The sequence below is a fragment of the Falco rusticolus genome, chromosome 11, assembly GCF_015220075.1.
Source record: "Falco rusticolus isolate bFalRus1 chromosome 11, bFalRus1.pri, whole genome shotgun sequence".
Classification (NCBI taxonomy): domain Eukaryota; kingdom Metazoa; phylum Chordata; class Aves; order Falconiformes; family Falconidae; genus Falco; species Falco rusticolus.
Window position 1 is genome coordinate 16,197,190 of NC_051197.1, and position 22,940 is coordinate 16,220,129.

At 41.6% G+C, this 22,940-nt stretch overlaps 1 protein-coding gene across 2 annotated transcripts in view; it reads left to right on the top strand.

Moving 5' to 3' along the window:
- Nucleotides 1-14,960: 14,960 nt before the first annotated feature.
- PRKACB (protein kinase cAMP-activated catalytic subunit beta) overlaps nt 14,961-22,940 on the top strand; it is a 75,739-nt gene continuing 67,759 nt past the window's right edge. For both annotated transcript variants that reach the window (XM_037403887.1, XM_037403885.1), the window contains exon 1: nt 14,961-15,211. In XM_037403887.1, the coding sequence (XP_037259784.1) occupies nt 15,166-15,211 (46 nt within the window). In that variant the 5' untranslated portion in view covers nt 14,961-15,165. The remainder of the gene's footprint in view (nt 15,212-22,940) is intronic.

A 22,940-nucleotide genomic window follows, 5' to 3' on the forward strand; every position in this document is an offset into this window, starting at 1 on the left:
GTCAGAAAGAACTGCATCAGAAATGTTAAATCTTGTGTTGACAATGTTAAATGATGTAATTTGGTTGAAAATGTAACTGCTTGGTTAGCATTATGGGGTTTTTTCTACTTTTAATGTCTTGGAAGGTAAGCTGGTATTTTAATGGGAACAGATTGTGAGCTTCTTGCAAATACTAGAATGATTTGTTAAGGACAGAAAACCATGTGAAAAATCCTTTAGGGAGTCTGAAAGAGATATCAGAATTTTCTTACGCATGGTATGGATTTGTAGGTTTTAAAGTTGAAGGTTTTTTTACAGGCATGGTATTTTTCATTGGGTATGATTACAGTTTACATTGTGGTTTTCACTGATATGCATAAATTATCATTTATTTACCACTCAAACCTTTGTTAGGCTTGTCAAAAGAAGCAGCAGAGGTATAATTTCTGCCCACAAACATGTAATCTCATAGAACTTTACATGCCAGTTTGTGTAGGTAAGTTTATACGAACAGATCTACATTTTAATGCTAGAAATCCCATGCTAAAACAGAGGCAATGGGATCTAAGCTTGTCCCCATCCCCATGTAAGCATTCTTTATTTTTCTCACAGCTGTGAGAAAGCTATGTTACAGGATGCTCATAAGGAAAGGTTTGATTTTCTTTCCGTTAGTCATTTGGAACGGTGCCACTGACTGCAGATGAAACCATTTGCAAGGTTTACATGCATTGCGTGTTATCTCCAGGTCAAAGCTCGCTTCAGGCCTACAGCGGATCCTGCCTGCTTTGTTTCAGCTGTATGTATGTCCGCATTCCATACCCTAAACCAGCTCTCCACACCCCAAAGTCTGAGGTGCACATCTCTGCTGAGCAACTGATGTTATATAGCAGGAAGAATGGCAAATCACAAATGAGAGTTCATGATGAGAGGTTGTACCCAGCTGTCGCTTTATACTCCGCAGGCAAACCTGGAGCTTGGCAATATGTCTGTGCCCTGCTCTGCTCCTGGAGGCTTTTTCAAACAGCCTCCCTTCCAGGTGCAGCTGATGCTTCCTCTTTCCAGAGGAGGACTGCTGCAAATGGATGCCAGTCTCAGCTGGGAAATCACAACCTATGACACAGCCTTCCAGCAAAGATCAGAGCCGACAGCATAAATGCTTTTTCTCATTTCCATTCCTGGGAGGCAGGAGGCATTAATCTCTTCCAGAATGTGCTTTTTGTTATTGTTTCCCAGAACCAGATCAGATTTACTTTTTTTAAATGTGATCTACATTCTGAATCACTGGAAGTAAATGGTGCTCCTTACCTCCATGTTGAAATGTTAGAGCTTACAAAATTTAGTGAGAAACCAAAACAGGGTATTAAATACACAGATGCTTGATTAGGAGCATTAAAGAGAGTTTTATTTTTAATATTGAGCTAGTTTAAATATTGAACATTGATGCATTTGAGACAACAGATGTGCCTAGATAATTACTGTAAATAGAACTAGCAATAAAAATACCTTTTATGGCATGAAGATCATCTTATGAATTTCACAAATAAACAAACATAGACACAACAGAAAACCAGAGATCAGGAAGAATGTAATTTCTGAGAAAACACGTGTTTCTGTGATTTTTCTTAGGTTTTTTTTTTTGTTTTTCCACCCAGGGATTGTGTGTACCTTTAGGACTTTAAATTTTTGTAGTAGAAAAATGATGGGGGAAATCATATCAATTCTATCTTTTAGAGAAAGGTTGATTATTTATCTGAGCACAGTTCTTATTTCACCTTTCCTGTTACTAGTAACATACTCCCTGAATAATTATGAGCACTGTAATGCTGCATATGTATAATCCATCTCAAAGTCAGTAAATATAATTTCTTCAAATTACAAAAAGGATAATTAAATTTTCTCAAGAATATTAGTCTTTGAACAAAGCCACAAAAAAGGCTTTGAAATGCAAACCTATTTCTCCTGTCCACTGAGCCATCAGCTTACAGAGCCGCAGTAGGATGCACAGTCCGATATTGTCCAGAAAACTTGAAGTTGCATTTTGCCTCTGCTGTTGAAACAGGTTGTATCTTCATGCAACTATTCGTGCTGGTGAATGCCAAAAAGACAGTGTTTCAAAACACCAGAAAGTAACAATCATGAAGAATCAAAAAGCTTTGGAACTCAACTAGCATGTAGCTGTATAACAGGAAACTTAGCTATTCCAAGTGTGTGTTCTGTTTACAAGACATTCATCTTGGAATATGTTTACGAAGTAGTTAATTATGCTTTTCTGAACAGGTGCATTTTCCCACTTAACATAAATTATGTCCAAACAGTTTGTGCTGTCAAAACCCACCCATTTCCAAGCATCTGACTAGAAAACATTACCAATGAAGAAACAAAGTTCAGCTCAAGTTCCCTCCCTATACTTCATATTCCCTCAGGATTCTTGCTACAAGACTTCTCAGCCCATACATATTTTTTTGCTTCCAAAAGCAACACCCATTTCTTTTATAAGCCATCTGCTCAGTCCATTAGCAAAATCCATGCAACAGCTTCCCAGCAGCACCAACACCTGCTAATAGGGGATGGTGTTTCAGGCAGATACTGCCAGCCTGTCACAGCTTCTTATCTCCCATCTCTCTAATCTTCAGAGTAGTGTCTGGGATTATCTCCTGGAAATCAAATGCCCGGCAAGATGGTTTGCTATTTCTTTTTATATATCAGTAAACATGTACTTGATTGAATTCATTACTCCTGTAAACATCTTTTATTATACAGATCAATGTGAATTTACAAGCTGTAGCAGTATGATATTGACATAACGCAGATTTCATATACAATAACTTTTTATAGTCCTCATCACTCCAAACATGCTCTGGATGAAATTCAGTACTGATGTAAGCAGATACCGTAACACCAAGGGTATCCGTAGACTACAGTCAATTACTCTCAAGCTTAATGGGCCCCCTTTGGTTCAGGCCTGGTTTTGAACAGCTTTTATATATGAGCACTTCTATTTTTAACTACATAAAATATCATTTCAGAGTTTATCTGTTTATTAATCAAAGCTTGGAGGGCTTTTTTCAAATAATATCTTTGAGTTCCCATCTGCTGTCTGCCCCCATTTAAGACAAAGGGCATCCCAGAACTTCAGCAGTTTGGAGAGGAGTTTCTTTCGGTTGAGCAGCCATCAAGCCAGTTTAAAAAAAAATAGAAAAGTTCCACTGTATGAGGCAGTAAGACCAAATGAGGCATAAGCTGAAGGAAAGTGGAAATTTATATCTGCTGGTCAAGTAAGTTAATGTGGTCATCCAGGAAATAAAAACAGTTCTCATAAATATTCACAAACAAGGGTAGGATCATACAGTGTTGCTAAAGGCTACCTATGCTATTGCCAGCCTGCAGGCCCACGTAGAGGGATGTGAGCCACTCCTCCTTTGCCGTTGGACATAGGAATTAAACCATTATTTAAGCACTATGGTCAGGAACCTCTGAGGAAAGTTGGAACAAGGGAGACTTCTTCCCCACCAAAGTTACGCTGTTTCTCATGTAGTTAATGTGTCCTTTCACAGTATGAAAGTTCTCAGTATCTGTTTAATCCACACCTTACCAGGTGTAACTGAAAATTGTTTCATACGGGTTCATTGAAATAAGTCTGAAGTTATCAGTTCGTTTGATGTATTGCAACATAATTACTATAAAAGAGAAATAATCTTCTTTACAAAGGCATCATAGATGTATCTGTACCATGTGGTACAGTAAAGAAGGGATGAAATATTTCCCTAGTCATCTCATTACTAGATGGGTGTTTGAGAGAAACCAACATAGTGAGATGATATTAGAATCAATACTAACTTCTCCAGGGCAGCAAGATAAAGAAATTTCATTACATGAGGAAAAAATCTTCCTAATACCAGTACTACAAGAGGCAGTAGGATGTATAATGCAAAAAAATCTAACTACATGTACTGAATTCTGATCCGTCGGGGCTTGCTTACTCATACACATAGTGTCAGATGCTCAGGTGCCTCTACAGTGCAGTTGAGTTTCTTGCAGTGCCTGTTACCCTGGCAAGGAGGACAGCCTGAAGTCAGCACACACGGTTTTTCACCCACTCAAACTGGGATGTCACAGCAGAGGACATGAGTGATAGAAGTGGCAAGATACTTCTGCAGAGAAAGTGGAAGTTATTGTAATGGAGACAAGGACTATTCATTTGCATTTATGGGAACAGTTAAATCTAGAATTATAGCAGTCTCTCTTGCAACAGGTAGTAAAACCTACCAAATCTGATTTTGTGCCATATTACACTAAGTAGCGCAGCATCAGTATCTACTTAGATAGGACAGCTCCGCATGCAAGAAATACAGGACATAGGAAGGCACTGAATGGAAGTACTTACTGTGTCTGGACAACAGTGAGGGTCTTCCACAAATTAAATGAATCTTTAAGAGTTCAGATTTATATTACAAGGATGCGGTGTGTCAGGAGGCAGCAAGAAGAAATGTGCAAAATAAGTCTTTGCAAAAACATATTCCTCCTCATACAGGTATGGGTACACAGGATCTGTCCATCCCAAAATGACCTGGTTTTTCCTCAGCTTTTTGAAGATCACATGTTGTTGTTCCACTGATGTTTACAGAGGTTGGTCTGGATAAACCAGAGAGATTTAAGGGCGCCTGTCCTGTCTGTGCTGTAGTCTCCAGAATCACAAAAAGGCAAGGAGCTTTGCAGAGCACCCTGCCTATGGAGAAACACACAGCCTGGGGTAAAAGAGTCCTTCCAATTCTTCACAATTACTTGTTGTAGCAAAGAAACAAAAGACTGCTACAATTATCCTTTGCATTGACATGACGGTTTTTTAATTTGGTTCAGACTATGGGTTGTAATTTCTGTGACTGCAATAGACAATATTAACATGATGTGCATTTCCTTATGGTCTCGTGGGATTTTTATGTCCAAGAAGTGATAGTGACAATGTTATTGAGTGATTATGATTTATTATTTCAATTATGGCAGAAAACAGAGACCTCATTCAACATTAGGCCCCCATTGTGATGCAGCTGTCCAAACATATATGAAAAGACTGTCTCCAGACCAGAAGTCTTCAAATTATTCCACTCAGAGCCATCAGGGAGCAGAGAGCTCCACACATGGAGCAGGCACACAGGCAGGGATGATCCTGGACCACGCGTGTGTTGCCGAGATTGTAACAAAATCACAGGTTCTCCTAGTCATAAGCAACAGTTTTTCTCTCCAAATGAAATAGGTTACTTCCCCTACTATTTTCTTTCTTAAAAGACCACGTTGCATATTTTCCTGTTGAATGAGGAAAGTTCTACCTGTTCTTTTCCATAATGATTTTACCTATTTTCCTTTCTCTGCACATGTATGTGCTCCAATTCTCCTGGCTTTGTTTACCTCCCTTTACCAATTTTCAAACCCTCTTCTCTTCTGTCCTGCGCTATTTCATTCCTTCACCAGTTACCATGCCCTCCTCCCCACAGCAGGGTGAAGCCACCCTCCCCGAGGGGTTTCCTGCTCTGCCTGAACCTCCTCCGGCCTGTCTCCTCTCTCCACTCTTGAAATCCCAACTGCTATGGGACTGCCACCCTCCAACACCACAGAACCTTTCAGAAGCCTCTGACTTCATCTGGCTGTCTCACCCTGAGACTTACGAATGAAAAAGCATTGCATAAATGATAAACATTGGTATTGACTGTATTAATAATATTTCCATGTTAAAGGATCATTATAAAGACCATATAGTTCCCCCTTCAAACAGGTAGTGGGTAGAAAGGAAATACCCTCCCCTGCCCTCCGTATGGAAAGTGCTTTTAACTGTAGGAGAGCAATGTAACCTGCATTTATCGCTCCTAAAAAATTACAGAAATAAATTATTTAACCAGGAGAACCATTTCTAACATGTCTTTTGTGCTCATTCAGTCTACCATCCTATGCTAAGCTTGAGAGAATGGATATGGCTAATTATACTCTTCTCTTTGCAATGAAGTGATTGAATGTTATAGCAGAAATGAAAAAGAGCATGTAAGCAAAGTATTTTCTTTAGGATGATTTGTAAGAAGTAACAGCTGTGAAAATAGAAAACCAACCTAGTCCCAGTGTTGCAGGTAACATCCTGATCTCACTGATGGCAGAACTTTATTCAAGTATGAACAAAGCAAGATTTCATTCGAGACTTCATAAAAAAAAAAAATCTCTTCAACAGTGGCTTGTGTGGCCTTAGCCCCTGCACGTCTGAGCTCAGGGCACTAGAAATCTCACCTGTGGTGTGTCTTTTCTGTAACAGCCAGGTAGGGCCTCAGCTGACTGAGGCATGCCTGAATCTTTATGTTCAACCCTATTAGCGAAGGTAAGATCTAATGTCCCAATTATATGGATGAAGCAAGGGATGCTAAACACCACCAAAGTGTGCTGCTGACTTTCCTTAACTTTGTGAATGCTTACAAAATAACGATTCTGGTAGTATGTTTGCAGTACAGCAAAGGGAAAGACCAAGTAAATAGAACAGGGTGGGAGAGGGAATGAAGGGAGGCCAAAAGGGATAGAAAAGCAGGAAAAAGCAGAGGCATATTAAGTCTTCAGGGTACAGAAAATGACATTACTTGGAGAGGAATGGAAATCTATGTATTTTTTTAATTGTAGCACTATAAAGAAAACTAGGTGGAACAAAAGAAAATTATGGTTAAATAACAGGATTTTTTTATTGTGATCAATGAAGTAGACAGAAGGGAAGATTTCTGAGAAAAGATATCAAGGACAAAAAGCAGCTGTTTCAAGTGATCTACACACAAAACCCCATCACCTCTGAGTTACAATGTTGCACTTGGGCATAACAAGTAAGTGCAGGCATTATGCCTAACACGGTCAGACTTCTATACATCCTCTGTTAGAGATCCTGATTAATTGTCTTTACCAGAAATTATTTGAAAGAAATTACAGCATTGGAAACAAAAAATGCTTGAGGGTAATTTTTATATGTAGACATTTATTGGTTAATATATTACTTGGGAATGGACCTGCCCTTTGCACAAAGTGGAATGAATGAAGTTCTTTCATATAACTGTGATGATTAAAATGGTAATACTTAATACCAATTAAAAAGCCCTGTCTTTCACATTCCTGTGAAAAAAATGTATTTCACATGGTTGCCATCTTTTAATATGGATTAAAAAAAAATAAAGTTTCACTGGAAGCACTATATTTATTTCAACTATTATTAGAAAATAGCTCAACATTTCAAATGTGAATCTGAGTTTAAAATAAATCTGGCTTGGACTAAACGCAAGTAGAAGTCAAGGTTCTCTGTTTCATGAGATTAAAAACAAAATGCTTGAAAACATTCAATTTCTCTCTCTTGGTGGATCAGTCATGCATCTATCAAATATACAGAACATCAATATCAAATACTACTAATATCAAAGCACATTCTGCCAAAGGCTTCTCAGATTCTGGAGCTGAGAGAAAAAAGCTTTTATGTTGACATTTGCATTACAACCACTTAAAATATCCACTTCTTTGTGTTGCTGAGGATTAATATGTTCTTCTTGGCTAGCACCATAGATATTTCTCCTTCTAGCTTTGTCGGTCGAACACAAACCAAAAATAGATCTGTAAATATTAAATAAACTTTCTAAGTTGGTTTCTTGGCTGATTTTATTCAGATGCAAAGTGGCTTTTAGTGTTTGTTTCTTACACTTTTTTTTTTGATAGATTCACACCTATGAATATGATACTAAACATTTTTTTGCTTATTCTTTCTCTTAATTAAAGGTTACCGGTCTAAATGTTCTTTAAGAGGTTTAGTTTTGTGGCTTGTAAGTGTGAAGAAAAGGCACTGAAGATGCACAGGATTAAAGAACATCTACTGTAATCCTCTAAGCCTGGACGACTCCTCATTCATGGCACTAGCAATAAATAGAAATCAAAGAAAGACATTGAGAACAAACTGGAGCATTTAAAAGCTCAAACTCTGGAAATACCAGAAACTACTGGAAAAGAAGGCAAGAACACTTCAATGTACATCTGGAAGCAGTAAGTGTTATTTAAAAGCAAGTCAACCAGAAGGAGGTTTTCCTTCTGAAAATAGCAAGTGCTGATGCATTTGGCGTATTTAACAGTTTTCAGCAATCCAAGCGAAGGAGGGTATTCATGAAGCTGTTACAGAAAATTGAGTAGTAATATATTCTAAATAAAAATGAAGCATATGAAAGTTATAGGCTTTGAACCTGAAGGTTTAAAAATATTTTGTAGTTTATAAGACTGGGGAGACAATTTTATCTGTTACAGGTGTTATGATAAAGCATGGAATTAGCCTTCCTTAGGGCAAGATCTAATGAAGATTCATGGATTAAAAAACCCCACCACCTTCTGACTTTAAAAAGCCACTGGTTTTCAACAGAAAGTGGAGCAAATAACACAGAAATAGACTCCTGGGAGAAGCAGGCTCCAGATGAGGCACTTTAGACTTTGCCAAGAAACTAGAACTTGAATAAGTGTTGGACTAGAGTGCTCTGTCACCTTAGATATAACCAAGAGCTTAAAATAGCATAAGACAAAGATATTAGAAGCAGAAAAGCATGCAGAGCTTGAAATCATAACCAAAGAATAACAACACAAATAAAGCAGATGGGAGAAGCCGAACGTTAACCAAAAGCTTGTATTAATTTGACTGCAAGCGCCAGGGGTCTGAACCATGAACAAACTGCATGTTGCTGGCACCTCTGCTTTGGACGACTGTTTTCTTAAGAACAAAGGACACTTGCAGAAAAAGATGGTGTGTGTAGAAGAAATAATAACCATGAGAGCAAATGGGATGTATTACCTTCAATTAGTCATATGTGTACAACTCCCAGTATTTCTAGGACCTGTGCTGTAACCCTAAGAGAAAATCAACAGGTTGTAGAAAGATAAATGGGTAAAATTCCAGGTTTAGGAAAGTGGGGTTTTTTTCTGTTTAAAAAATATGCTTCTAGATACAAATAATAAACCAGGAAAAACATCTCAACTGTTTTTTTCTATTTTTAGATACCACTACTAAAGATATTACAGCTTAAGAGCTGATTATGCGTTAAAAACCTTTTTAGCTAGACTTCTTTACCAATACAGTGACATGTGACAGTGGGACACAATTTACAGGACATGCATTTGAGCAGAATACAGTGAAGCTTAGATTTAGATATATGACTACTGGTCCTCATCATTCCTAATTTACTGAGTGCAGAGTATGTACAAAAGCCTGGTGAACTCTTTGTGCGAACTCTTGCAGTTAGAATTAAAGTGACCTTCATTTAACATAGCCTATTTCACTTCCAAAGTGAGTTAGGCTAAATTGAATCAAGGGCATTTTTAATTCTGAAGAAAAATACATACTGAGACATTTAATAGAGCTCAGTCTACTTCAAATTAACAGCTGTAATTAACTTGGAGATCTCTGTAGAAAAGGCCTAAAAAGAGAAATTAAAAAACACCGCTCTTTTCTTTTTGCTTTAAATCTTTTTTATTCTGTAAAAGGTAAGTGATTCAGTCTCAATATATAGTAAGAACAAACAAACATCAGTATAAATACTGATCACTTTTAAATTATGGTAACCATGCAGGTAATGAAGTCAACTACCTTGAAAGTGTTTTACTATATAAAATATATTACTATATAAAACAGCTATGCATTTCAGTAACTTTGACTACACAAGCAGTATTTCTATTCAAATCTCTATGACTAGACTACAATCTAATGTCAGACAACTATACCATCAATTTTGATTTAAGTTTCATTCCATACCATCAATTTTGATTTGTTTCATTCCTTCTATAGTTCATGTACAGCAATCCAAATACATTGCTGAACTACTAAAAATACAAGAACAAAATGTGCAATTGATTTTTTTGGGTTTGTTTTTTTTTCTCTACTTGATTTTTGTACACAACTATTCAGAAGCGCAGCAAAACAAGGTAATATAAAATATCTTGGTTTTCTTAGGCTGAGCAGTCTTCATGGATTCAAAAAATTTGGAACATCTGCATAGAAAAGCAAAGGACTTCTCCCAGTGTGGATAAAGAAACTTTTAAAATGAGCCTGATGGCAGCCAGATACCAACAACAGGATCACAAAGTCACTTACAGGGGCAGGTCAGTAGGAACTTTCCTTAACAGTAATTAGCAATTTCTTCTGAATCACAAATTTGCAGGCAGTGTCTTCTACAAATATGGAATCATCTGCAGAACAATTATAAGCAACTGAAAAAAGTGCTGCTCGGCTGATAGCAAAAGACTACACTCCTTCTCCCAAACGATTGTAGGAGATAAAGGCCAAGAACTGAACAGCTGGATTTGCCCATTAAGGAAGTCTGTAGTTTATCTCTGTGAAAAACATGTTTACTCAGCAGGACATTGATCACAAGAGAGCACCTGCCACCTCCTATGAATGAATATATAGCCACCGTCCACAGAAAAATTGACAAAAGCTATCTCGTCAAGGGGCAATACTGACAGCAAAAGCCATAGCCCAAACATAGCTGTTCTTTATGTGTAAAACATCAGAAAAAATCCCACCTTGAAATTTCATGGCTCTTCAGAGGTTTGTGGTGAAATAAGTGTAGTTAAAAATCAATAAGGGAATATATAAACCCTTTGCTTCTGTGTTTGCATGGGTTTTTTTGACCAGTGGCTATCTTCAGATGGGAAACATCTAATGCCAAGAAGGGAAGGCTGGCAGTGATGAAGTGTTGGCTGCTGGTGTAAACTTACTTTGGTGCTTCTTGCTTCAACTGTACCTAGTCATGTCAAAGGAAGCCCAAGTTACTCTTAATTAAGGATCTCTCCTTCTTTGAACTAAAAAGTCCCTCAAAATTGCAACAGTCACAGTGTGCAGAACTCTTTCCTGAGGCTCCAGATTCCTTCTGGATTCACAGTCAGAGAGCACCAAAGAACATTTTTCAGGAGATCTGGCAGAGTGAGTTGTTGGCCAAGTTGCTCTAGGTTCATTGTAGATTCAGAGGTTGGCAATCTTAGATATTGTGGAAACAAGATGTTTCACTCCACTCCGTGAGGTCAGCAGAAATGAACTGGGCATCAGTAGATTTGCTCTTACCAGCACAAGGATGTACTTCATTGCTCTCTGTGTAGCTGGTGCAGGGAGCAGGGGGAATTGCCGTACTTCTGCTTTAATCCCTTCCCTTAGCACATCTACATGACAAACTGATATATTCTTGGCAGGTCTGAAATTATGCTGCAGTGATGAATATTCCTGTTTCTGGGTCAGAAGCTGTAAAATTTGGAAAATAACATATTCACAAAGAGATACATATGGTTCTTGGCACGTTAGCAACCTGCTAGAAAAACATCCCACGCTGGCAGAGCAGGGGTTAGCTGAGAGCAGGAAATGTGCCAGTAGTCTGGAGCAACCTAAAAGGAAAACAGAGAGTTAAATGCCAGATATATCAGTCTGTTTAGGAGTAGAGAAGGAAGCTGTCAAGGGTATTCAAAGATGCAGGAATCTGAGATTTGGGGGAAGAGCAGTCAAATCTAGTATTCAAACCCTGCAATTTACAGGCACTGCTGCAATGGTAAGGCAGGCTGGCCACATAAAGAGAATGACAACCAAGGCAGGTACATACTCAGAACCTGAGAAGAGCCTACATACTCCGAGTAAGAATTACCAGTACAGATGGGCAAAACCACCAATCTATTTACATCAATCCCTTGCAATGCAGGCACACCTTAAATGCAAGGGAAGAAAATTAAGATTTGTAACAATTCAAATTCACTGACTTGTTTCAAATGTGTATTGAAAACAACTGCTGTAGTTGCTACAGAAATGCTGCTATCTCATCTAGAAATCGCAATGATTATGGAGTGAAATGATATGTGGCTCCAGAAGTAATTACCTTATGAAAAAGTGATTTCCATTAAAAGCACGTGAGAGCCTTTGATCTAACAGAAATTTATCTTTTCTGTCCTGAAACAACCCTCTCATTTTCAGTTCTGAGTCTATGTAGAGTGAAATAGACAAGTTTCATGAGGGAACTATACCTCTGCTACAGAGTTTTAGGCTTTATCAGAGAAAAAGATTGGCCTTCTAGGATATTCCTAATTGATAGTTCCCAACAAATATGTAGAAAAATGAATGAAAACCCACTGTGAGTCACTGAAACTACATCATTAAATGTGTATAGTTCTAAAACTGCTGAGCTGACTTTCTTAGAGTATAGCTATTCTTTTAAATCTTTTACAGATCAGCAAAACAAATGAAATCTGATTTTTTTAGATTGCACCGTTTACTAAAGTATTCTAACATATCCAGCAGAACATTTTTCATGTTTGTATGATTTGATTTTTTAAACAACGGTGTTGAAAGAAAGAAGACAAACGGCTTTTGTATGAGGCATTTCAGCATCAAAGGATTTTATGTAAGAAAATTAAGGCAAACTGAAGATTAGGGCTAGAACAATGGTTGATACTCTGGATGCTAAAGAAATATACATACCTAGCATATATAATCTATACTACATCGCTATGTTCTGCAGTTAATTTAACTGGTTAATATGGCATACGTTTAGTAAATGGTGTGAATGAGAATGCAAACGTCCAGCCCTAAGTCCCTGTTTCTGTTATCTTCACTTAGACATGTAATTCCAGGATCATGAGAGCGGTTCATTTAATGTTTTACAGCACTGTTGACTTGTATTTGTTATGTTTTTGATTATGAGAGTGTTTGGGTATAAGCATTTATGCAAGTCCATCAGTGCTGCATGTGCTGCATGTGCTTATTTTGAGAACTAGTGTCATGCATTGCTGCACATATATATGCGGTGCTGTGAGTGTATATATCGGATTTTGCTGGAGTATGTGCAACAACCAGCTGATTCTGGTCCGCCAAATCCCAAAGGGCAGTAATGGCTATTGGACCTTGGTGGATCCTCACATATGAAGCCTATGCAGCACAATTTGCTAGTGAAGGGATGAGCTGTAATGCCAATAATATGCTAAAGATGCCGCAGCATATCTCGTTTGTTAGGGATGCTGCTGCTGTCTTCTCAAGGATATCAAAATGCCTGTCAGCACCTGGATGAAAATCAGCTGACTCAGATTCAGTTCGGCCAAAATGAAAATTATGATGGCTGGAGCAGGGAAAATGTTCAAAACTGGGGTAACTTTTTTACCTATCTCTGGTAGTGTCTTCAGATGTTTATTTAAATACTACAGCACCTCAGATTTCATTATTTTGTCATTGTCTGAGTGATCGAGATGGTTGATGGCAGAGATACCCTCTTCTTTTCTCAAGCTTAACCTCTCCTCCTGGTGCAGATCCGGCCGTTGCAATCTACGTGCCCTTCCCTGGCAGAGTGAAATACTGGTAACTCACTGAACCTCTGGGTAAGTGCGTAAAGATGCAGAGACTTCAACTTTGGCAAAACAAGACAACCCTCTTCAGCAGTAGCAGCTTCACCGTCCCCAGTGGTTTGCAGGTTATTTCCTCACTATGTCTATGTTTCTGATCTTCAAAGCAACACAGACCTGGCTTCCCCAGAGTTTGGTTCTTTAATCATAAAAACACAGGTACTCCTCTGAAGCAAGCAGTATCACCCAGATCAGGGTGATGCAAGTGAAAACGTGGCAATCAAGAGAAAGTCCCTTAAGTGTTCATTGATAGAAGTTCAGCCTACAGAACATCAAGATAATTCAGCCAACTGTTCCCAAAACTGTCTAGCTGGATAATCCGGGCAGCTTGTACCACTGACAGAGTAAAGCCACACGCTGGCTAGAAGTGCCTGGCGCTCACCTGCGATGCATTCCACTGCACGGTCTCAGGAGATAGGAAATTTCCCAGAGGTATCAGCTTTAGGACGCATTAGCGTTTGTGCATAAAACCCTGCCTTACGGAGTCAGCATTAGGCCGTGAGGGCGGGTGCTGGGCCGGCAGGTGGCCCGGGGGGTCAGGAGGGGATTCTGGTAGCCCCTGTGAAAGATGGTAGCCAGGACGGCTGCCACCAGGGCGATGGATGCATGCCGCAGCCCTGGGGGAGAGCGCTTCCAGAAGGGGCTGGGTATCGCATCAGTTGTCCTGGCAAAATGTGTACAGTCTGTGATCCCCAGGCTTACCGCGCCTGCTCTCCGCGCTCCCCACGTGAAAGCACAAAAAATAGCGCCTTCCTTTTGATAAGCATTTCCTTCCAGAGCTAAAACACTCGAAGCGTGTTGCATGGTAAATATATATATTCAAAGAGAGCTATCATCAGCTTGGAAGTCACAATACCGTTCGAAAACGCGTAGCGGTAGCTATTTATGACATGAGTGGCAGCAAAAAAAGGGGGGAGGAAAAGAAAAAAAAATCTTTCCTGGCAGCTCGCTGGCTTTCTGTGTTTTTTCTGGAGTCTGTTAGCCATGCAACAACAGTTTGTGAGCAGGCGGCAAGCGCCGGCTCCCTGGCGTCCGCCGCCGGGGCGCAGACCAGGGCGGCGCGGGGGTCGGCGGCCGCGGGCCCGGCGGTGGGCGCCCCGCGGGGGGTGTCCCCGGGCCGCCGGCGACGCGCAGCGGGAGGCGGCCGGGTCCCCGGCGGGCGCAGCCGCAGGGCCGGGTGCGCTCGGCCGCCCGGGGTCACCTTGGGCACGGCACGGCTCGCCCCCGCCTCAGCCCGCGGGCGGGACGGCCCGTGACAGCGGCGGCGGGGGCGCTCCCACACCACCGCCCCGTGGGGCCGGGCGCCGGCCGGGGGGCGCGGGGTAGGCGGCCGCGCCCCCGCCACGGCGGCGGCCCCGGGGGCAGCCCGCCCGCCCCTGCCCTCCGCCAGCCGCTGCGGCCCGCCGCCGGCCCGGGCCCCCTCAGCCCCCTCCCCTGGGCCGGGCGGCCGGGGCGGCGCCCCCCCTCCTGAGGCGGCGGCAGCGGCCGGGGCCGTGGACGGCGGCGTCCCGCGCCCCGCGCGCCCCCGGCGGGCGGCGTAGCGAGGGAGGAGGCGCCGCCCCGGCCGTCATTTCCGCCGTGTGTCGGGGTGGGGGAGGGGGGCAGAGCGCTCGCCTCCTCCTCCGCGGCGGCCGGAGACACAGAGACCCAGCGTGGGGCGAGGGGAGCCAGCCGCCGCCGCCGCGCCCGCGGGCCGCGCCGCCCCGCCAGCCGAGCCCTGCCCCCGCCCGCCGCAGCCGCCCGGCATCCTTCCCGCCCCCGGCCCCGCGCCGCCCCGGCCCGGCCATGGGGAACGCAGCCACCGCCAAGAAGGGCAACGAGATCGAGAGCGGTGAGTGAGGGGGGGATTCGTCGCCTCCGCCCGTCGCCTGGCAGCGCTCCCCGAGGAGGGGCCGGCGGGCCGGGCCTGGCGCGCCCGCCCCGCGCCGCCGCCGCAGGCCCCGCGGCCTAGCGGCCGAGGCGCCGAGCCCCCAGCCCCGCGCAGGCCCGGCCGCCCGCCGGCCCCTGGCTCGGCGCGGCCTGCTCCTGGCGGCGGGGAGCGCGGCCCGCCCGGCCGCCTCGGGCTGCAGCGCCTCGCAAATGGGCGGGTTAAATCCGCCGGCGGCCGGCGGGCCGAGGCCGCCGCTGGGCCGAGCGGCCGGCTGTCCCGCAGCAGGTGTCCGTCCCCGGGCAAGGAGGAGCCGCCGGCGGGGCCGGGGTGGCGGCGGCGGGCAGGTGTCAGCGCCTCCGCCAGCCTCCATCCTCGCCCCGGCCGGCTCGCTATCCCCACCCCTGAACACACCCTTGCCGGCGGGGGAGGCCGGCCGCCGCGCCGCGTTCGGTCTGCGGCGGGAGGGTTTCATCCCGCTGCGGGGAATGTAGGTCAGGAACTCCGAAGCCTGCGCTGTGCCGTGACCCCGGCGGCCCTGCCCGCTGCCCCGGCCCCGCGGCGTGTGTGCATCGCCGGGGAGCGCCCCGGGAGAGCGCTTGGTACAAACGTTGCTCTCCCGATCCCTGGGTAAAATGGAAGACAAAAGCATTGATCTGAACTTGCCGTCGCGGGGTGCTTTTGGCTGGCGGGTTGTTTTTCTTTCCTGTCTGAAGTGTTTCGGCATAAACTTCAGATAGGGTTCAATTGTTGGGGGAAAAAACACACCGTACTTTATTTTTACTAAGTTAACTTCCTTGCTTCGCTTCTGGTGGAAAACTTTGGGTATGTTTGTGACGGGTAAGAGAAAACACAGATGCAGAGGGCAGCCAGTTGTGCAAGCACAAGTGTTCCTAGAACAATATTTTTTGTTACTGGAAATTCCTTGGGCGTTATTAAGATGGAAAAAAAGTTTAAATGTTGAAGTTACTACTTGTTTGGGTTGGGTGGTTTGTTTTTTTTTTTTTCAGTTTGTTTACTTTTTGTGTGCTTACTACTGAGTTCTGGGGTAGAACCGGGTAACCCAATTTGAAGAGGCCGGTGCCAGCCTGCACAGCATTCCTCTGGCTGCCTGGGGATCTGCATGGGTGTCTCCAGCTGTGGGACCAGGGGCTCTGCTTCATCTACCCAGTTCTTCTGTGGTTTTGCCTTTCAGTTCTTGAGTCCTTTCTTGTTATTGTAGAATTCACAGTCCAAATGTTTTACGAGTGTTTGACCATTATTGTTTAGTGTTTTTTATTTTTATTTATTTAGCTGAGTGCATTCATTTTTGATAGGAAGTATTTTAGCCTACCTGTCAAGATATGTGTGGAGGGAGAGAGAGTGTGTGTGCATTGTTTGAAGTACTTCAGATGACAAAACACCGCATTTTGTATTTCATAGTAGCTGTATTGCTGTTAGTCTGTGCAGTTAAATAACACTACACCACACAGTTGTTTACTTCTATTTTAATTAATTCTTTTCTCTTATTACCAAATAGTGATTTTTAAGTTGCAGATGGAGTTTGCTTCAGAACTCCTCTCTCTCCCTTTGTTAGAGTTTAAAAATGAGGTGCTGCTAGAGATATCAAGCTCAGATGTTCAATTAGTGTATTTAGCAGCAAAAAGCTCTGTAAAGACTACAGCTTCTGTAACTTAGGAGAAGAAATTGATCAGCATTGACATACTGCTGGGAAAGACCAGGATTTGCTTACTGTGGAGGATCAATAGTGTATGAATACTATACACGTAATAAATTATTAGAAGCAATATTTGGTTTATTGGCAGTGAAAGTTGATGCATAATCTAATCATACGACACATGGCAATGAAAAACTAAAGAAACATGAAATGTGGTGGAGCTTTAATTTTCTGAATACATATTCAAGTTGTTGAGCCAGTTTTCCTGTTTGTGTGTTGTGTTCTTAGTAGCACATATTCCAAACTTTAGGACACTGAAAAAGAAGTTGTTTGAAGTGGTAACAGAAAAACATCCAGGTTTGACTTGTAAAGGTGATGTTATGCCCTTGATCCATGTATGGAGCATATGGCATTGTGTGGATCAAGGACATGCTAAGGTCCCTGAAAGAACAATGAAGGGTAACACAGCTTCCACTGAATAGCTGTGCTTACAAGTTCATGAAGTGTAATTTGAGACCTCTTTCACTATCTGTGGTCAGCACAGTAAATGCTCTTCACCTAACTGTGGCCCTTATATTCTTGTTTATTTTAGCTTTCCAGGTATATTCAAATATCTTCAGTACTTGTTGATTCACTCAGGCTGTGAAGAGGAATAAAACCAGTTGGATGTCAACACTAGTGGTAGAACGGAGCAAATGTTTCAGAGTATTCCTAGGCAGAAGTTGCAGGTGAATGAAATCTGAATGCTGGTTAAGTTTCTTAAGCTTAGACACCAAAACGGTGAATCAGGCTTACATAGCAGGGAGGAGAAGATACATGTATGTATATACAGAAGATGGAAGGCTTTGGTGTAGTCCGTTAGGGTTTTCTTTCTATGCCCTTCTGTTCCAGGTTCTCCTAATATGCGGTGAATTTTGATTTGGAGGATCAAAATTAAAAGTGATCCCTTAGTAAAGAGAAGCTTAAGGGTACCCGTTTTAAACTCTGTACCTGTTTTAAATGGATTCATGGTTTTCCACAGGGCACAGCAAGCCAACAAATTCTGAAGGTCTTTAATAATACAAGTATTTTTCGTTTGAGATCAGAAGAGACACAATTGTCAGTTGTCTTAAAAGTGTCTCTAGGTTTGATCCCTCATCCTAATACTCTTTTAGTTATTCACTGAATTGTTTGGGTTGGTTTGGTTTTTTTGCGGCTGTTCTATTTACAGTAATTGAGAGAACTGCTTTTGCAATCTGTGAATTAAAAATGTCAGTAAGTGATAAATTACATTTAAAAAAAAAAAGGCCACAAGGAGTTTACCTTAAGTTGCTGCAATTAATGTAGGAAAATGTTAGCTTTATTAATATTCATCGTCTTGGAATCATTTGTTAAAGTAGCACATAACATAGAAGAAGCATAACTACAACACATCTCTGAGTTCAAAAAAGGTCACAGTGGTATTTTTTTTAATCCAGTAAGTGCATCTGTTACTTTCAAGATCATTAGTGATTTTACATGAAACAGGAATGTTTCAACTTTACTAGAACTATTTTCTAAACTGGAATGAATGTCAGCCTTGCAAATTATAAACTTTGCAGAAAGTTTTATATTTTCTTGTTCTTCATATAACTTGATAACACAGATTTTAAGTAATTACTCTGTATGGCTTTGAATTATTTGCCACTTTAGATCTGCAAGGTGATGTCATACATGACAGCAAGAAGTTTCTTTAGAAATTAATAGTAACCTCGCTTGGTGTTTTGTTTGTTTGTTCCCCCTCACCACCACCACTAGATTCAAGAATACCTAGCTGTGATATTGTCTGTTATTTTCTAATTATCAAACTGTATGAGAGACTAGGTGATTAGAATACACTCTTTGTGACTGGAAGATCTGTATGCTTTCTCTTCTTCCAATAGGTGTTGAAACCACATGGGCTTTGCTTCTGAGTTGTGTTAGCCAGGATTCAGGTGGTCCTTACTGCTTTTTCTGTGCCGATATGTGGTATAAGTTGCTCTTAAAATGTATGTTTAAAATTAAACCATACATGATTTCCAAAACACAATTCTATATACCTATCTTCTTACCTGGTAGCCAGATCGCCAGCTTCCAGTGCATGAGGAATTTATTAATCTAACGGGACTTTACTAACTTTGACTTCTGTGGTCTTTAAATAGCCAAGTACAGCATGTGTGATGTGTATTCTGCATGTGAGTTCTATGTTCATTCACTCCTCTTCAAAGTGTTCCCACTACAGTATCTTCAGTATGACAGAGTTCCTATTATAGTCATTTCTTCCCTTTTTAACTCTTATAATTATTCTGTAAGTAGTGCTCCTTTGAAATGTGCTTGATGGGAAGATGCAGCCGCCTTCATTTTCCTTTGCTAGTAGATTTTAACGTCCTCAGGGGACATTTCTTAGAACTGCAATTTTTTTACAAAAAAAAAATCTTTGTCATGTGTATTCAGTGCTGGGTCGTTCTGCTGTATTTGCTCATTAAGGACCAAAAGACACTACAAGTTTTTCTTGTAAAGACTGGAGGTAGAGCTCTGTCACCACTGACCTTTATTAGATTAAAATCAGTGAAGTAGAGGTGAAAAGTTCTGTGTCCATTGCTGTTCCAAACTTGCTGATTCCCTGTCACTTTTCCAGAGACCCTTGTTTCAGTGCTTTTGATCTGAGTGTAGTTTTGTTCAATGACTGTTGTCTTTTGGTCATTGTGTTTATGCTCTCTGATTTTTGAAATGGATAGCCTTTGGAGCCTCGCTTGCACATTTTCGAACGTCAGCTATAATATGTATTGTATAAACAGTAATTAACAATATGTATTCCAGTGATGCTGGAATGGACTGTATGGATTACATCTCCAAACAATGTATTTAAAGCTTCTTTTCTTGCATTTTTGGGCTTGTATTGTCTCACTATTGATCTATTAGGTTTCAGCAATAAGGAACTCCATCTGAAAATCAGAAGTAGGATTTAATTACTTGCTGAAGAAACACCTAAAAATTCCTTTGCTGTGATCACCAATATAAGACTACCAGTATGCACCGTTTGAAAATTCTGCTTTAATTAAAAACAAAATGCTTATTGACAGCTTGGACTGGCAAAGAGAGGGGCTATCAGTAAATGATAGCCACATGGTACCATAACAAAAGGTCAGAAGGCCTCCAAGTGATAATTTGTGTATTTAGCTTTGTAGTTAGGCCTTTATTACAGCCTCAGACTGCTTTGAAGGCAGAATATTTCAAATTACTTGACATTCCCCTTGTTACTGGTTTTCTTTAGTGTTCACTCATTTACCCATGTAACCACATTTGTAGAAACGACACAACCAAATGTAATATCTTGAAAAATACTCAGATTTCTGATATTTTTGGCAACAGTCACATTATTCCTTATTGTAATTAAGGCTATGTCTGTGCTGCGGAAGTTAACAGTCTCATTGGTACAGGGAGCAGAATGTGGACAGGGAAGTAAGTGGAAAAACTGTAAGGACACAATGCTGCATGTTAGTGTCATGGGCTGCCCTGCCTGGCTGAGGGCTGTGCTCCATGCCACACATCAGGCTGCCAGGGAGTCTTCTCCAGTTAGTTAATTCTTCCAAAACTGACACATCTCTTCTTTGGAGAAAGCTGTGAAAAGGCCTTCAGATGGCTGTCAGATTTTGTGTATTTTGCCTGCATCCTTACCACAGACGGCAGGAAGGACTTGTTTGCCCAGGAACTTTTTTTTTTTTTTTTTAAACTACAGCAGTTAGTTTAATAAAGAATATTGTCTCTGCTACACAGCAGGTGGGTTCCGAATCAGATCCAAGTAGAGTGTATTTTTTTCAGTCGATGCTTCTGGTTATTTACGCTTGCAGAATTGTCAGTGTTAGAAAGCTTGAATGGGTGGGGATTTTTCTTAAAAACTATGAAACATAGGGCTAGAACTTGGCAGAGCCTGCCCTGCAGTGCTGCTCACAATCTTGTCTTTGTTACAGGTGCAAGGTGTTATTTCATAAGCATTTATTTCAGTTGCAGTGCTGTTTTTCTGTCCCCTACCACGTTTTTCCTGCCTCTGTGCCCTCAAGTGTGCTGGAGCAACTATTTATGAGACAACAAGGTGAACTGAATTTGAAATTGATCTAGGTTAAAAATAACCCTGCAGAAAAGGGAAAGCAGAAGGGACTTTAGTTAACCTGGATTGGCTTCCTGATTCAGTTCACTGCAACTGCACTAACAGTTGTACCGGCGCAGGTGGAATATGGTACAGAGGTGAGACTGGATAGCAGGCACAAAACAGGGGCTGCCTTACCTACTGCTTTGCTGAAAGGAGAGCTGTGGTGCTGTGGTTTCAGGCTGTACTACAAGTCCTTTCCTACCGTGCACAGTTTCTACACTGTGAGATAGAAATGTTTCCTGGGGAACGGGAGAGAGGACGAAGTCACAGTGGACCTGTGAGGAGGTAAGTGAAGTGAGAAACGTGTTGTCTTAGGAGTTGTAAAACTAGAAGATAAAATCACTCCCCCACACACACACCCAGGTATGTTTGGGAAAGGATTACACACGTTCCTGTGTGTAATTTTGTTTATTTGTTTTATCCTAATGTTCAGGAGGGCTAGTCTTTAATCAGGACCCCATTTTGTCTGTGCAAACACAAACCAGACAATTTATTCCCTGAAACCCACATGTTGTGTTTTGGATAAGAAGTTGAATACAGACAGATGGGAAATACAAGATGAAAGTGAAACTATTAGTCTGTGTAGCGGGAGAATTGGGATAAAGCAGTTTGAGGGTATGTTTGTAGACATATGCAGGAAGCTGAAAGGAAGATGCTGGCGGAGACCTGCCTGTGGTGTTCGGGATCAGCACCAGTAAATGACAGTCTCTTCGGTGTTTGGTTGAGCCATTCTCTTTGTCATCCTGCTCGCTGTTTCTTCAGCATCGCAGCAGAGTAACGTCCACTAAGAGTAGTTTCACGAAACAGCTGAGTCCATCTGATGGTTTGTACTGTTGAAAAATCCAGTTTTATTCCTAGACCCTTCACGGGTCACAGTTCTAGTGTTTTTCCAATCCATTGATAAGTTGTCTTACATAAGCAGAAAACCATGTGGGTTTTATCTCTTTGGGTTATCTATAGTTATTTTGCACGCCAAATCAATTTGCTTAGGTGTCAGATGGCAAGAGACAGATTCCAAGGAAGTGCTGGAAGCACTGTTGGCAATGAAATGAGGTGGCAAGAAGGAACCTCTTTTCTTAGCATTGGGCTCTTAGATTACCTCAACAGTTTCCTAAGACCTCACCCTGCTAATTTATTGGAAAACTAATTACTCCAAACTACTCCTTTCCCATACATTTCCCATTTCCATTCATACAATGAATTCCCTCAAGGCTTGAAGTTTTTAGTGAGTGATGTTAACACCTAGCAGTTGGACTTTGCTTTTTCAAGCCTTTAGAGTTATGTGAAAATAGAGAAAAATACAGTAAAACATTGCTTCTTTCCATCTCCACAATTATCATACAGATCTTTAAGACAATAATATTTTGGAAGAGTTTTTGTTTAACTTTTTTATTTTGTGCTTGGTTTCAGTTCTCTTTTTGCCAATTTGATATTCAAACTAAGAAATATACTAAAGCTTTTATTTCATTCATTCATACTGTCATTCCTTAAGCTATTTTCTGCTTCTCCCCACCTAGAGAGGTTCATCTATAATCATGGAGGGCTTGCTAGCTGTGGTATAATGAGTTCTGATATATATTCCTAGGTACACGCGTAGTAAGGATTAGGCTAACATTAGTTAGTGTGGGGTTACTTAACTTTCTACCCTGTAGTAAAATTGTGGAGACACCTTGTTTTGGTTTCTGGTGGGGTTTTGGGGGGTTGTGTTTTTTTTAAAAAGCCACAATTCTTATGACTTCAGGCTAACCAACCAGTTCCATTTTCAGTGTTTCTTTACATTGGGAAATCATCTATCTGTAGTTTTTGAGCCATAGTTTCAAGAGTTTTAGAAAATCTTTCAGAATATCATAAAGGTATATAAATACAATCTGCGTGGGCTTCCAGACTCT